The following is a 15,292-nucleotide window of genomic DNA, read 5'->3' as shown; positions in this document are numbered from 1 at the left end:
TTTGCTGGGCCATCTGGTCGACCCCCATCAGCAGTCCCGTTCTCAGCGTACAGGAACCAGGTAAAAACCGCACTCACCATCGGGCACTGGAGCCCACGAAAGGCCCGAAGGGGTGGGGGCGCCTGTGAAGTGTCAACCAGGCACCTTTGTCCGAGGCATGGATGGTTCTGAGAACCGAACCGCACTCAGCGCCTTCGTGGAGCCGAGGGCTACGACCACAACCCCTCCCTGCAGACACCAGAGGCCTGGTGGTCCACCCACAGAAGCGGCTGCTTCCTGCCCACCCCGGGGATGGGGCCAGCAACCCGGGCATGTGCCCCCTTGAGCGTGCGGGGAATCAAACCGTGTACTAACCGCAAGGATGAATAGGGAGTGCGAGGTCCGCCGAAGGGCATCACGGAGACCCCCCCCCCACTCACCACCTTCGGGCGCTGGAGCGCCTTTGGGCAGCAGAGCCCACACACGGCCCCGTGGACGAGGGCTACGTCCATCTCCTGCAGACCCACTCGGGTGGTGCTAGGCCGTAGTCAAACCCAGAGGCCTCGTGGTCCGCCACCGACCGCAGGGATTCATCCCTACTAATCTGGTGGTACAAAACGCCCATTGCAGATGAAAAAATGACAGTACCTGTTGGCCGGGCCTCACCACGGGTCACACGGGCCTCCTCGAGGGGTGGACCGGTCCCAATCCCTCGTATCAGCCCTTTTCGACTACCGGGCAGCTCAAAGGGTTATCTGGTCGACCCCCGAGCTTCCGACCCAGACGACTTGCCTACCAACGAAAGCGCCCTGGAGCTCCCCCTCGGGCTATTGTCCTGGTTCTCCAGACGTGGGACACCAAGAACGCACTCAGACCGCGGGTGGGTCACAGCAGCTCGCACACGCGTGTGGACACGGCCACACAGTGGGAACCGGGCAAATGGGCCCCTGCATTTCCCGCGGGCCAGGCTTACAGGCACGGGACGCCTTTTAAGCCTGGCGTCCCTGCGGCTCCTGCGGAAAGTCGGGCAAGCACGGGTCAGAGGCACCCCTACGGGCAGTGGCTCCCGCGGCTCCCGTGGAACGTACAGACACGTGTCAGAGGCCCAGGCCCTCACGGCCATGTGGACAAGCCCCTGAGCTTGCTGCAGACAGGCCCACGGGCCCTCCCAAGAACGAGCGGCCAGACCAACAGATCATAGGACTCCGCGCCCGGGTGTATCCCCCCCTGTGATTCCTGCAAGCGGGCCCACGGCGCTCCCACAAGCGAGCAAGCAAAATACCACGGGTCGGAGGCTCCTGCAGCCACCGCAGCCGGTGCCACAGTGGCCGCCACGAGCGAGCGGGAAGACACCAAGAGTCAGAAGCCCCCGCACCCGTTTCTTGCGGATGGGTCCCCACAGGCACGCAAGAAGGCAGACACACGGCTAAACCCTCGCGGCCAGGTAAAGCCCCTAACGGACGGGCCCACAGGCATCCCCACAAGCGAGCAGCAAGTCATACGGGTCGCCTACCACCACGGCCAGACGGACCACGGTCATAGCGCTCCCCACAAGCACCCTTGCCCTAGGGGCAAAGGCAACTCCCGAAGACGGAATCCCCTGGCCCACGCGACCAACAGTGGACCCTCTGCGGCTCTTGGGTACGGACCCCCCGGCGGTGCTGGTACCCGCTTCCAGAAGCTGAGCACAGCCAGAAGTTGCCCCACGGCTCAGCTCTTACACGCCTGAAGGCTCCTGGAACTCTGCCTCGGGCAGCGAGATCAAATCTCAGCCCTTCCCCATTGCCCCGGAGCTACGGAGGAAGGCGGCAATAAGGAAACTCATCGCGTACACCACGCAGCCGGGCCCACGGCCGGGTGGACCTTCGGGCGGCTCCAGCGGAAGTCATAGCGGGCGAGCGGGCAGAAACACGGGTCAGAGGCACCCCCGGCCAAGTAGACCCCCCCAAGGCTACTATGGACGGGGCCACGGGCGCTCCCGCGAGCGAGCAAAGCGAGCAAGGCAAACCCACGAGGTCGGCGGCCCCCGCGGCCACACCACGGCCCGGTGGACCCTCTGCGGCTCCTGCGGACGGGAGCTCCCACGAGCGAGCAGAGCCGAGCAAGGCAGACCCACGAGATCGGCGGCCCCCGCGGCCCCGGCGGCCGGGTGAAACCCTACGGCTCCTGCGGACGCTCCCGCGAGCGAGCAAGACCTACGGGTCGCTGGCCCCCCTGGCCCTCGCGGCCGAGAGAGGACCCTATGGGGCTCCCGCGTACTGACCCCCGGGGGTGCCGGTACCTGGCTCCAAGGAAGCTCCCAGCTCAGCCAGAAGTTGCCCCAAGGCACAGCTCTCCTATATGCCTGCAGGCACAATCTCCCGAGAACGGACGGATTGCGGACACTCAGAGTAACCGGGGGCAATCTGAAATCGCCTCCGGCTTCCTGGAACTCTGCCTCGGGCAGCGAGATCAAATCTCAGCCCTTCCCAATTGCCCCGGAGCTACGGAGGAAGGCGGCAATAAGGAAACTCATCGCGTACACCACGCAGCCAGGCCCACGGCGGCGGACCCCCTGCGGCTCCCGCGGAAGAGTCGGGCAAACACGGGTCAGAGGCACCACGGGCGCTCCCACGAGCGAGCAGAGCGAGCAAGGTAGACCCACGAGGTCGGCGGCCCCCGCGGTCCCGGCTGCCGGGTGAAACCCTACGGTCCTGCGGACGCTCCCGCAAGCGAGCAAGCAAGACCTACGGGTCGCCGGCCCCGCTGGCCCACGCGGACGAAAGTGGACCCTCTGCGGCTCCCGCGTACGGACCCCCGGGGGTGCCGGTACCGGCTCCAAGGAAGCTCCTAGCTCAGCCAGAAGTTGCCCCAAGGCACAGCTCTCCTATATGCCTGCAGGCACAATCTCCCGAGAACTGACGGATTGCGGACACTCAGAGTAACCGGGGGCAATCTGACATCGCCTCCGGCCTCCTGGAACTCTGCCTCGGGCAGCGAGATCAAATCTCAGCCCTTCCCAATTGCCCCGGAGCTACGGACGAAGGCGGCGATAGAAAAGTGGCCACAACGTGGCCACTGACAATGGGGTAAAAAGTCAAAGAAAGATGCATCTCAAGGGTGGGGGTGTGGGCGACAGAGCACCGCGGCCCCCCAACATCCCCAAATTCATCTCGTCCACCTCGGAGCGTCTCTTGTCCGCCTCCGAGCGGGTAGAAAGCGTCCAGCACGGCCCCGAGGCGTCCAGCGGGGACCTCCGGGCCGGCACGGACAGACCCTGGCTGCACAAGGCGCATTAGGAATTCTTTCTTTCCAGGAAGCTGCGCGGAGGGGGACACACTCCCCACGCGACTTCCCGGCGCCCCGTGGGGACGTGGAAACGCCCCGGACACGCGAGCACGGGCTCCGGGAGGACTTCTCTGCCCCCGGGCGTGCACTGACCGCCACGCCGAAGCCTTGCAAGTCCCCAAGGGACTGCAATGGCCGGGCCGGGCTGTAGACTAGAACCGAAACCGGGTCCCAACACAGAAAACACACTCTAACCATCTTTGTTTTTTCTCCACGTGTTTTAGTTCTTGTGCTTTGCCTTTAAGGATCTAACAGCCGGGCTCCTTGCCCGCAGCCCAGCAGACCCAGCCCGCTGTGCCGCCGTGTCCTGCACCCACTGCCCGAGACTCCCCTCTCTGACCCTATTTGACATGGGACTTCGGGTGTGTCTGTGTGTTTTTTTCAGGTTTGGAAGGGAACACACCTAGCTGTCCCAACAGCTAGCTGACGATCAGTAATGTGATTTTTAAAGAGAGAGCCCATAGGCCCGGTGATGCCAAGCCCAGTTCTAGTGCCTGACCTAAACTGCCGATGGAACCTCTCCCAGGGACACGGTCAGCCAGGCTGTTACGGGGGATGGAGCCGGCAACCGGGCATGTGCCCTGACGGGGAATCGAACCCTGACCTCCTGGTTCACAGGTCGACGCTGGAGCACAGAGCCGGGCCTGGCAGCAGGTTGGAGGTGCCCTCCGGATCTTGAGCCACAGGCTGGCGGGTGAAGAGGTTCCCTTGTATGAAGCCGGCCCGTGGAGACTGGGAGAGGTGACTTCTCTCAAATGCACAAAACACGATAGGAAATAACGAGGCACGTGAAGGGACCGGGAAGGAGGACTCAGCCAAATCGACAAAATAAATCCCCAGAAACCGATCATAAAAACAAACAACAACAAAACAGAGACCTATGAATGACCTGACAAAAATTCACAATAATTGTCTTCCACTCCACGCAGAACTCGGGTAGACAACGGAACAAAACCAGGAAAGTGAGGCATGAGCGCAGTGAGGACATCGGCAAAATCACACACCCCACCTGTCTGCCGCCGTGACACGGGGCCAGATGGGCCCTGCCCCCTCGGCTCACTCTCCCGGTACAGGTGACGATCCCCCACTTCCATTTAGGGGCTCAGCTCTGAGCCGGCCCCACTGGCTGTCTGTCTGTCTGGCCGGCCTTTAATCCCGTGTGAGGCTCCAAAATGCAGGACGCTTCAGCCTGGGGATGGGCAAGAGTCATACCACTGCGGCCGTGGGGACAGAAGGCTCCCATTCCGGTCAAGGGCACGTACCTCAGTTGCAGGCTCCATTCCTGGCCCGGGCCCTGGACAGGGGCTTGTGCAAGGGGCAACCCATAGATGTGTTTCTCTCACATCGATGTTTCTCTCTCTGTGTCTCTCCTCTCTATTCTACTCTCTCTAAAAGATCAATGGTGGTTTGGCTCAGTGGATAGAGCGTCAGCCTTCGGACTGAAAGGTCCCAGGTTCGATTCTGGTCAAGGGCATGTACCTTGGTTGCGGGCACATCCCCAGTAGAAGGTGTGCAGGAGGCAGCTGATCGATGTTTCTCTCTCATCGATGTTTCCAACTCTCTATCCCTATCCCTTCCTCTCTGTAAAAAATCAGTAAAATATATTTTAAAAATAAATAAATAAAAATAAAAACCAACGGAAAAATATCCTCGGGTGAGGATGAGCGACAACAAAACACGAGAAAACAATGACAACGATGTTACAAAAGCTAAGTGCGCACACCAAGGAAATGTGAGGGACAGATGTGCATAAAACATAATTTTTTAAAATATATTTTATTGATTTTTTACAGAGAGGGATAGAGAGCTAGAAACATCGATGAGAGAGAAACATCGATCAGCTGCCTCCTGCACACCCCCTACTGGGGATGTGCCCACAGCCAAGGTACATGCCCTTGACCGGAATCGAACCTGGGACCTTTCAGTCCGAAGGCTGACGCTCTATCCACTGAGCCAAACCGGTTTCGGCAAAACATAATTTTTAAAAAGCAAATATGCGTGTATTACAGAAGCAAGGCCTGATAATTAAAAATGGATTAAGCCAGGCCAGCCTGGCTCAGTGGTTGAGCATCGACCTATGAACCAGGAGGTCCCGGTTCGATTCCCCATCAGGGCACACGGCTGGATTGTGGGCTCCATCCCCAGTCGGAGGCGCTCCATGATTCTCTCTCACCATGGATGTTTCTCTCTCTCCCCCTCTCCCTTCCTCTCTGAAATCAATAAAAATATATTTCGTTCATCTCCTCGCCGCCAAATCAACAGGGGGTCGCGTACCCTTGCTGGCCGGGAGGAGGGAGCCGTGAGCCGAGCCCGGGCCTCGGTGCTGATTTGGGCCCGTGCTCATGTGGGCGAGGCGGGGGCTCAGACGCCAGCTGTCGGGCTGCCTCTCTGGGTTCCCAACCCCCCCCTCATTGGACCCCCCTCTCTGCAGCCACCGCTTGGCCAGGGGAGATTTGCTTTCCATTTGCTAAATCGGTGCCCACTGCACCTCTGGGGGAGGAGGGATTACGGCTGACGACAGATGTTATAGGAGGACGGGAGTCGGGCGGGCCGGGCCAGTGCGACGCCTCCCGGGCTGACCAGCGGCAGCCGGCCCGGCCCCAGGCCCCGGGCGTCCTTGTCCTGAGACTAGGGGACTGCCCTGGGGAGGGGTCTGGCCCTACCCCCTGGGGTGCAGGAGATAGCCATGGGCTCCCCCAGGAAGATGAGCAGCTCCTTCAAGCGGGGCTCGCTCAGGAGCTCCACGTCGGGGTCGCAGAAGGTGAGTGGGCCCCGGCCGGTGTTGCTCAGTGGGTAGAGCATCATCCTGCGGACGGTGGGGTCCCGGGTTCCATTCCGGTCAAGGGCACGTCCCTCGGTAGCAGGCTCCTCCCCCACCGGGCCCGGGCCTTGATCGGGGCGGCAATCGATGTTTTTCTCACATCGATGTTTCTCTCTGTCTTTCCCTCTCTCTTCCAAAAAAAATCAATGGAAAAATATCCTCGGGTGAGGATAAAAAAAGAAGAAGAAGGTGACTGAGCGTGGCCTGGCGGCCGGAGGGCAGAGGGTCAGAACCACAGAGGGACCCTGGTCAGTGGGCGCCTGTCCCCCGCCGCCTGTGGCCGATGGGGAGCGGGTGTCCCGCCTTCGGAGCGGGTGTCCCGCCTTCGGACCTCTCGGGGGGAGGTCCCCCCTTTCCTGCCGTTGTGACCAGCCTTTGTGGTCTCCTGGTTGCTCCCCCCCCCTCACAGACGTGGCCCGTGGCCCTCACCGGATGCGTTTGGGGGCCGCGCGGCACCCCTAGAAGTTCTGGGCTCTCCCGATCGCTTCTCCGATGATGATTCTTCCCGCCTCCCCCCTCCCCGAGCTCTCTGCCGCGGGACCCCTCGCCCCCTCTTTGGTCCCCGTCACATGTTGGGGGGAACGCCGTGTGGGGTCTGGGAGATGCTCGGCGAGGGTCAGGATCACCGCTGAGCCCCTGCGGAGGGCCAGGCAGCTCCCGGGACTCGGAGCGAATTGAAATGGGTGCCTGGTCCCCCGCCTTGTGCAGGCGGTGGGGTCTGGGGGGCAAAGAATTCAACAAGCCCTAGCTGGTGTGGCTCAGTGGATAGAGCGTCGGCCTGCAGACCGAAGGGTCCCAGGTTCGGTTCTGGTCAAGGGCATGTACCTTGGTTGCGGGCACATCCCCAGTGTGGGGTGTGCAGGAGGCAGCTGATCAGTGATTCTCTCTCGGCATGGACGTCTCCCTCTCCCTCTCCCTTCCTCTCTGACATCAATAAAGATGGATTTCCTTAAAGAGGGGGGGCCACAGGGGGGGCGCGGGGAGGAAGAGCGCTTGCCCGGATCCTCCGCTTTCCCTGGACCAGGGGCGAGGGCGCTGTCCAAGCTGATGTGCGTGATGGCCCAGGACCGGGCGGCAGCTGGCGGGGCTAATGCTCCCTAATGTCTGCTCTCGTGTGATTAATGGCCCCGGATAAAACCGTGACCCCGGGGAAGCAGGCCCGGCCGCTAAGCCGCCAAGAGCAGCGCTGTGGTTATCCTGGGGGCCCGCCAGGCCTTTTAAGCGATTTACATGCTTAACGCGACTGTTTGGGGATAAGCCATCCTCTTAGACTCTCGGGGAGAAGAATAAAGAGATGGGGAACCAGCCCGGCCGGCCTGGCTCAGGGCTTGAGCGTCGACCTAGGAACCAGGAGGTCACGGTTGGACTCCCCGTCAGGGCACAGGCCCGGGTTGTGGGCTCGATCTCCAGTGTGGGGTGTGCAGGAGGCAGCCGATCTGTGATTCTCTCTCAGCATGGATGTCCCTATCTTTCTCTCCCTCCCACTTCCTCTCCGAAATCAATAAAATAAAATAAAAAGTATTTTTTAAAAAGAGCCCTATTCAGTTAGATTCCGTGGATAGAGCATCAGCCCACAGACCCAAGGGTCCTAGGTTCGATTCAGAGTAAGGGCATGCACCTCGGTTGCAGGAGGCAACCCATCGATGTGTCTCTCTCACCTCTCTCTCTCTCTCTCTCTCTCTCTCTCTCCCTTCCTTCCACTCTCTCTAAAACTTGATAGAAAAATATCCTCGAGTGAGGATCAACAACAATAACAAAAAACGAATAAGGCTCCACAGCCTCAATAAAATAAAATAAAATAAAATAAAATAAAATAAAATAAAATAAAATAAAAAGGCTGGGGAGTGTGGGGGAGGGGGAAGAGATCAACCAAAGGACTTATATGCTTGCATATAAGCACAACCAATGGACACAAGATGCTGGGGGGCTGGGATGAGGGCACGTGATGGGGGAGGGGGAGGGGAGGCTGGGGAAAGGTCAATGGGGGGGAAAAGGAGATATATGTACTACTATGTGTAATACTTTAAACAATAAAATAAATAAAACATAAAACAAAACAAAACAAAACAAAATAATAACATAAGAGATGGAGAACTAAACTCCTGGTGAGCCCAAGGAGGAAGACAGGAAGGAGATGGGCCGAGCCTGGTGTTGGGGTGTGAAAGCAGCTGGGGACCTCCCCCCGCCCCCCACCCTCTCACCTCCCCTGACTCACTCTATCTCCCTCCACCTCCTGGACCGGTCCAACTAGAGCAAACTGCAGCTGTGGCCAGGTGGGGGTAGCAGAGAGCTGAGCTGGCAGGGCCCCGGGCTCCCCAGAATGGTCCGTGAGGGTCCTCCTGCCAAAGGCCCGGGACCCCTTAGTGTTCAGAGCTGGGGGCCCGCCCAGGTGGGCGCGGTGGCCGTGCTGAGCTCTCTCCTGCGCGTGGCGGTCGCGTCAAAATGAAGCTTTTTTAGACCCTCAGGAAAGCCGAGCGTGCAGAGTGGTGGTTGGGGGCTTTGGGGGTAAACGGGAGGGTGTGCGGTGAGCGAGCGTGGTGATTACAGCGATAACCCTGTCCTGTACGCCTGAGGGTTGCTAAGGAGACTAGATCTTTAAAAAAAAAAAAAAGTGTGTGTGTTTTAAAATTGATTTCAGACAGAGGGAGAGAAAAGAGAGACAGAAGCATCCATGATGAGAGAGAATCACGGATCGGCTGCCTCCTGCAGGCCCCCCACTGGGGACGGAGCCCACAACCCGGGCGTGTGGGAACCAAACCGGTGACCGCCGGGTTCATCGGTCCATGCTCGTCCAATGAGCCACACCAGCCGGGCAGGAACGTAGGCATCTTAAAGGAAGGAGGGGTAGAAGTCGGCGGTCGCCGTTCTGCAGCCGGGATGACCGTGCCCACGGTCACACGCAGCTCCCAGCGTGGCCGTGTGGGGCGGCCGCGGATGGGGGTCCCACCAACTGCTGCCAGGGGAGGGGTCCGTCGGGGTGCCCTGCCCCCAGGCGGTGAGGACGAGAGTCAGGTGGGACTCACGCGGCATTCAGGGGGTGCTCACCTTGACCTCTGACCCAGCCGTCATGAGGAACCGGATTATCCCCCCCCCCCCCCCCCGCCCCATCGTCTCAATCATGCAAACCACACTGACGTTTCCAGCCAGGGAAGGACTGGCCGGGGGAGGGGGGTCACTTCAAAGGGGAAGGGCCCGCTCCCCCTCCTCTCCCGGGCCCCCAGGCAGTTTTCCCGGGATGCCACGTGGGGCGGCCTGGGAGCGAGGGAGGTCACGGGGCGGCGGCCTCGCCGGGATCACGCGGACGGGACACAGGCGCTCACATGCCGCTCCTGCGGGCGCTCTTAAAGGGGGGTCCTCCAAGGCCGGCTTCCTGCCCTGACCGAGGAGGCCGGGCTGCACCCGCCCGGCTCCGCCACGGGCCCAGGTAAGCTCGGGGTGGCTCTGCTCTGCTCTGCGAGGGCTGGGCCCCAGCGGCCTCGAGCTCCTCTCGCGCGGAGGCCAGCTGCACAGGGGTCTGTAGGGGAGGCCAGGGGACCCACGTACGCCCGGGGGTGCTGGATGATTGCGAGGGACAAGCCCTGTGTCAGCCGGCCACCGCCCGGCTCCAACAAGCTGGCTGCTGCTTCTTCTTCTTTTAACATATTTTTATTGATTTCAGAGAGGAAGGGAGAGGGAGAGAGACATCAATATGAGAGAGAGTCATGGATCGGCTGCCTCCTGCACACCCCACACTGGCGGTCGAGCCTGCGACCCGGACATGTGCCCAGATCAGAAATCTAACCCGGGACCCTTCAGTCCACTGAACCAAACCGGCTAGGGCCGTGGTCGGCAAACCACGGCTCGCAAGCCACATGCGGCTCTTTGGCCCCTTGAGTGTGGCTCTTCCACAAAATACCACGGCCTGGGCGAGTCTGTTTTGAAGAAGTGGCGTTAGAAGAAGTTTTAAGTTTAAAAAATTTGGCTCTCAAAAGAAATTTCAGTCGTTGTGCTGTTGATATTTGGCTCTGTGGACTAATGAGTTTGCCGACCACCGATTGGCTGCCTCCTGAACACCCCCGGGACCCTTTAGTCCGAAGACTGACGCTCTATCCACTGAGCCAAACCGGCTTCGGCTGGGCTAGGATGACTTTATTGATTTTCTATCACCAGATGAGATCAGCTAGTTTACGTCAAGCTGATTAAATCCTAGATGAGGTTAACGAGATTGAGCTCAAGTGATTAAATCACCAATGAGATCAGCTACATTGGATCAGTCTGGTTTACGTCAGTAGATGGGATTAGCTAGACTGGATCAGGCTGTTTAAATTGGTAGGTGGGACTGGCTAGATTGGATTAGGTTAATTGAACCAGTGAGTGGGATTAACTAGATGGGATTAGGCTGGTTAAACCAGTAACTAGGGCTAGCTAGATGGGATTAGGTTGATCAAATAGATATATGGGGTAAGATAGATCGGTTTAGGTTGATTGCATCAGTAGACGAGATGAGATTTTTTGCTGAGTCATGGTTCTGAATTTTTGCTGGGAGACGCCATTGATTGGTTGCCCTCCGCACACACCCCAACCGGGGCCAGGGATGGAGCCTGCCACCCAGGTACCTGCCCTTGACCGGGAACTGAACCTGCCACTCTTGGGTGCCGGGGCGGACGCTCTAACCACTGAGCTGCACCGCGGATCCTGGCGGTGATTCTCTGTCTAAAAGGGTCAGGCCAAGTCCATGTGTGGCCACCGGCAGCCGCAGGGTGACAGCGCGCTCGAAATAGACCCAGGAGGCCAGCGGCGTCTTCTGGCTAAACTGGTCCCCCGTCATTTGGCTGCGGGCGGGCGGGGTTTGCTGTTAATTTTGGCCCAAAGACACAGGACCGAGCAGTAAACAGAGACTGGCCTGGGCGTTTCAGAAGCCGCTTCCGAGGTCGAAAATGCTCAGGCCCCAGAAAATGCTCAGGCCCCAAGCCATGTCCTGTGGTCCGGGCCCCACCCGCCCCTCCGGGTCCCCCTCCCCCTCCCGCCCCCCACTCCACCCCAGCCCCAGCCTTCCCCGCCCTCCCGCACCCCTCATTGCAGGGTCGTCCCCACCGTGTGGACGCGGTCCGGAATGGCAAATCCTCCCGACCCCTGACCACGTCTCAGCTCCCCGTCCACGGGACGCCGCCCCGGGCACGATGCTGGCTGCCCCCCCACTCAGTTCCTGCCATCAGAATCCACATAAAGGCCGCCCGGCCGGCGTGGCTCAGTGGTTGAGCGCTGACCTACGAGCCAGGAGGCCACGGTTCGATTCCCGGCCAGGCCACATACCTGGGTTGCAAGGGGCAGCCAATCGATGGTTTTCTCTCTCTCCTCTCTTCTCTGAAATCAATAAAAACGTATTTTAACAAAAGAAGTCCAGAGAAGAACGGGACAGTGAGCATGTGCGTGACCACCGCCCAGATTGCACCAAGGGTCATCCGTCATGTGTGTAGCAGATGGTTGGTTTGTTTTTCCAAACGTCTCTTTATGAAAAAAAAAAAAGAAAAGAAAATGATCTGGCAGCCCCAGTTCCCGTGGCTTTCAGCCCAGGGCCCTCTGACGTCCCTGCACAGCCGGCGAGGCCCCTCACGGATACGTGGTCCTCGGCCCCGCGTCTGTCCTCCACGCCCCAGCCCTTCTCCCGCAGCCCTGTCCCCGCCTCACGGGGCTCAGCTCGCGGCCGCTTTCTCTTTTCTTTCTTTGCTTCTCAAAGACGTTTTTATTGGTTACACAGAGAGGGAGAGGGGGAGAGAGAGAGAAACATCCATGATGAGAGGGAATCACGGATCGGCTGCCCCTGCAGGCCCCACACTGGGGATCGAGCCCGCCACCCGGGCCTGTGCCCTGACCGGGAATCGAACCTGGGAACCTGGGACCCTTTCGGTCCGCAGGCCGACGCTCTACCCACTGAGCCAAACCGGCCGGGTCCACTCAGAGGTGTTGGGCCGCCGTCCTGCGGAGGGCAGGTGAATGTTACGAGAGGGAGAGAGAGCGTGGGCGCTGAGGGTGGCTGGGGGAGACCTGGGCCTCACGCCACCTCCGTGTCTTCCAGGGACAGAAGGCGTGGATCGAGAGAACCTTCTGCCGGCGGGAGTGCGTCTTCGTCGTCCCCAGCTCCAAAGACCCGAGCAGGTAACCTGGGGCCGCAAGGAAGCCACGGCCCAGACCCCCCCCACCCCCCGGGCCCACCAGTCGCCTCCCCCGAGGATATTTTCTTCCATTGACTTTCAGACAGAGTGAAAGAGGGAGGGAGAGAGAGAGAGAGAGAAACATCGATGTGAGAGAGACACATGGATTAGTTGCTCCCACGCCTGCCCCGACCGGGGCCTGGGATCGAACATGCCACCGAGGTCCAAGCCCTTGCCTCCCCTCCAAGGCAGGAAACACCGTGACGAGGTGATGCCAGGGGTCCCCGGTCCTCACGTTGCTGCACCTCCACGTCCCCCCTTCACCTCAGGGGCGCCTGGGCCTCCTGGACGGACACCCTCGGGGGCAGCCCTGCAGGCGCCCGCACAGACACGTGGCTAAGCAGTAGGAGGAGCGGGGGAAGCTTTGTGGGCTCACACGCCCCCCTTTCCGTGAGCGCCGTGCCTCCTGGGACCACAGAATGAAAACCGGTGTGGGGCGGGCAGCAGGCAGCCGGCCCGTGACACTCTCTCATCATGGGTGTTTCTCTCTCTCTCCCTTCCTTCCTTCGAAATCCATAAAAACACCAGAGGCTCCGTGCACGGATTCGTGCACATGGAAAGGAAACAAATTAGAGGGAATGTTTTACAGGCCGGGGAGGGACTTTGGGAGGGCTCCAGGGCGAGTCCGGCCCATCCTGCCCAGTCCCAATCGGCCAGACCCCAGCCATAAGCTAACCTGCCGGTCGGAGCGTCTGCCCCCTGGTGGTCAGTGCGCATCATAGCAACTGGTCAAATGGTGGGACACTTAGCATATTAGGCTTTTTAAAAAATATATTAGGCTTTTATTATATAGGATATTTAAAGAGAGAAAGAGAGAGAGAGAAGACTGTTTTTGCCTCTGTTTCCAGGTGTTGCTGTGGCCAGCTCATCAACCTGCACATCCCCCCTCTCCCCAGCGTGACGTCCGGCAAAAATGGGGAGGAGAGCAAAGAGCTGGAGGCCCCGCCGGAGAAGTGGTCTGTGGGCAGACACACCCAGGGCTACCCGACCGACGCCTATGGGACGCTGGAGTTCCAGGGCGGCGGATACTGCAACAAGGCCATGGTGAGACGGGCCTTCGGCGGGGGCGTCCCCCGTCCGTCGGGGGCCCGGCCTCCCAGGCCCCCAGACGGGGGCGCCTGGCTCTTTTTCCAGGGGCATCGCTCAGTCTTCCTAGGTGGTTCCTGGCAAGACTAGAAATATACCTGGGCCCGGCCGGCGTGGCTCCATGGTTGAGTGCCGACCTAGGAACCAGGAGGTCACGGTTCGATTCCCGGTCAGGGCACAGGCCCGGGGTGCGGGCTCGATCCCCAGTGGGGGGCGTGCGGGAGGCAGCCGATCCATGATTCTCTCTCATCACGGATGTTTCTCTCTCTCCCCGTCACCCCACCTCTCTGACATCAATAAAAACATACTTTTATAAAAAGAAATGTATCTGCATTGCTCAGCATTTTAGCCATGAGATTTAGAAAATACTATTTACTTATTTTAGAGAGAGACATTAATTTGTTGCTCCACTTATATAATGGATTTTTTTTTTTTTTTTTTTTTTTTAGAGAGAGGGAGAGGAGGAGAGAGGGAGGGAGAGAAGCATCGATGTGAGAATGAAACATCGGTTGGTTGCCTCCCACACACATTCCAACTGGGAACTGAACCCACCACCTGGGTGTGTGCCCTGACCGGGGATCGAACCCACACCCTGGCGTATCGGGACGACGCGCTAACCCCCCGAGCTCCCCGGCCAGGGCTTAGCTGTGAGGTTTAGAAACGGGGCACCGTGATAAGGAACGTGCCGTGCCCCTTAAGCTCGCACCCACGTAGTGAATCCTCAGAGCGTGCTTTTAGCCCAAACTCTGCACGCCGACGCCTCATCCCGTCCCCGGGGACGAGGGAGGGGTCCCGTGATGTGTTGGTGAGGTTGTCTGGGTTCTGTCTTGTTTTGCTTTCTGACCGGGGACCTTCCACCCTCCTGAGACGGGGGAGGGGCGCCTGGAAGCGGTTTCCCTCTGAAGTCTGTCCACGGCATCCCTGGCCCGCGCCCAGCTGGCCGAGGCGACCGGACCTCTCCCGTTCCCATGTGACCCTGTCGCCCAGCCCCGCCAGAGACGGGAGGCGTAGCGCTGGGCTCCCTTTCAGCCAACGGCGACTAACACCCCCACGTGCCCGGTCAGGCCATTTCTGCAAGTTCTTTCCTTCTTCTTCTTTTTTTTTTTTTTTTAAAGAAAGCCACAATGTACCACTTTATTATTATTCTTTATTTTAAATATATTTTATTGATTTTTTACAGAGAGGAAGGGAGAGGGATAGAGAGTTAGAAACATCGACGAGAGAGAAACATCGATCAGCTGCCTCCTGCACACACACCCCCTACTGGGGATGTGCCCGCAACCAAGGTACATGCCCTTGACCGGAATCGAACCTGGGACCCTTGAGTCCGCAGGCCGACGCTCTAGCCACTGAGCCAAACCGGTCAGGGCTATTATTATTCTTTTTTCATTAACCCTCAGCCCAGACAATTCTGTCCATTGATTTTTAGAGAGAGGGGAAGGGAGGGAGGGAGACGCAGAGACAGAACCATCGATGTGAGAGAGACACATTGACGGGTTGCCTCCCGAGGTACATGCCCTTGACCGGGAATCGGACCCGAGACCCTTTGGTTCACAGACCGACGCTCTATCCACTGAGCCAACCCAGCCAGGGCCCCAAAACATTTCCCGTTGCTCATATCAAATTCAAATGTGACGGGGCGTCCTGCAGTTTACTTGCTCAATCTGGCAAACCACCCCTTCCCCCAAAAAAGTTTCCCCCCATCCCTTGGCCACAGGCTCCTGTAGAGGCCACAGAACCCGAGGGAGAGAAAGCCAGGGGACAACTTCAAAATAATAATAATTTTTTAAAAAATTGATCTCAGAGAGGAAGAGAGAGGGAGGGAGAGAAACATCAATGAGAGAGAATCATGGGATTGCCTCCTGCACGCCCCCTACTGGGGATGGAG

At 59.2% G+C, this 15,292-nt stretch overlaps 1 protein-coding gene across 3 annotated transcripts in view; it reads left to right on the top strand.

Moving 5' to 3' along the window:
• The first annotated feature begins 3,054 nt into the window (after positions 1-3,054).
• Positions 3,055-15,292, top strand: part of TRPM1 (transient receptor potential cation channel subfamily M member 1) — a 39,145-nt gene continuing 26,907 nt past the window's right edge. For 2 of the 3 annotated variants that reach the window (XR_013813136.1, XM_079763955.1), the window contains exon 1: positions 13,233-13,362. Coding sequence is in view for 2 of the 3 variants with exons in the window: in XM_079763955.1 (XP_079620081.1) it covers positions 13,360-13,362 (3 nt within the window). In the remaining variant the exon portion in view is untranslated. Of the gene's footprint in view, positions 6,068-12,182; positions 12,263-13,166; positions 13,363-15,292 lie in introns of those variants that run through there. The other variant, XM_079763956.1, reaches the window with a different exon arrangement.

Source organism: Cnephaeus nilssonii (genome assembly GCF_951640355.1).
Source record: "Cnephaeus nilssonii genome assembly, chromosome: 24".
In the NCBI taxonomy this organism is placed as follows: domain Eukaryota; kingdom Metazoa; phylum Chordata; class Mammalia; order Chiroptera; family Vespertilionidae; genus Cnephaeus; species Cnephaeus nilssonii.
The sequence above is the reverse complement of the archived record's forward strand: the minus strand, read 5'-3'. Positions and strand labels throughout refer to the sequence as shown.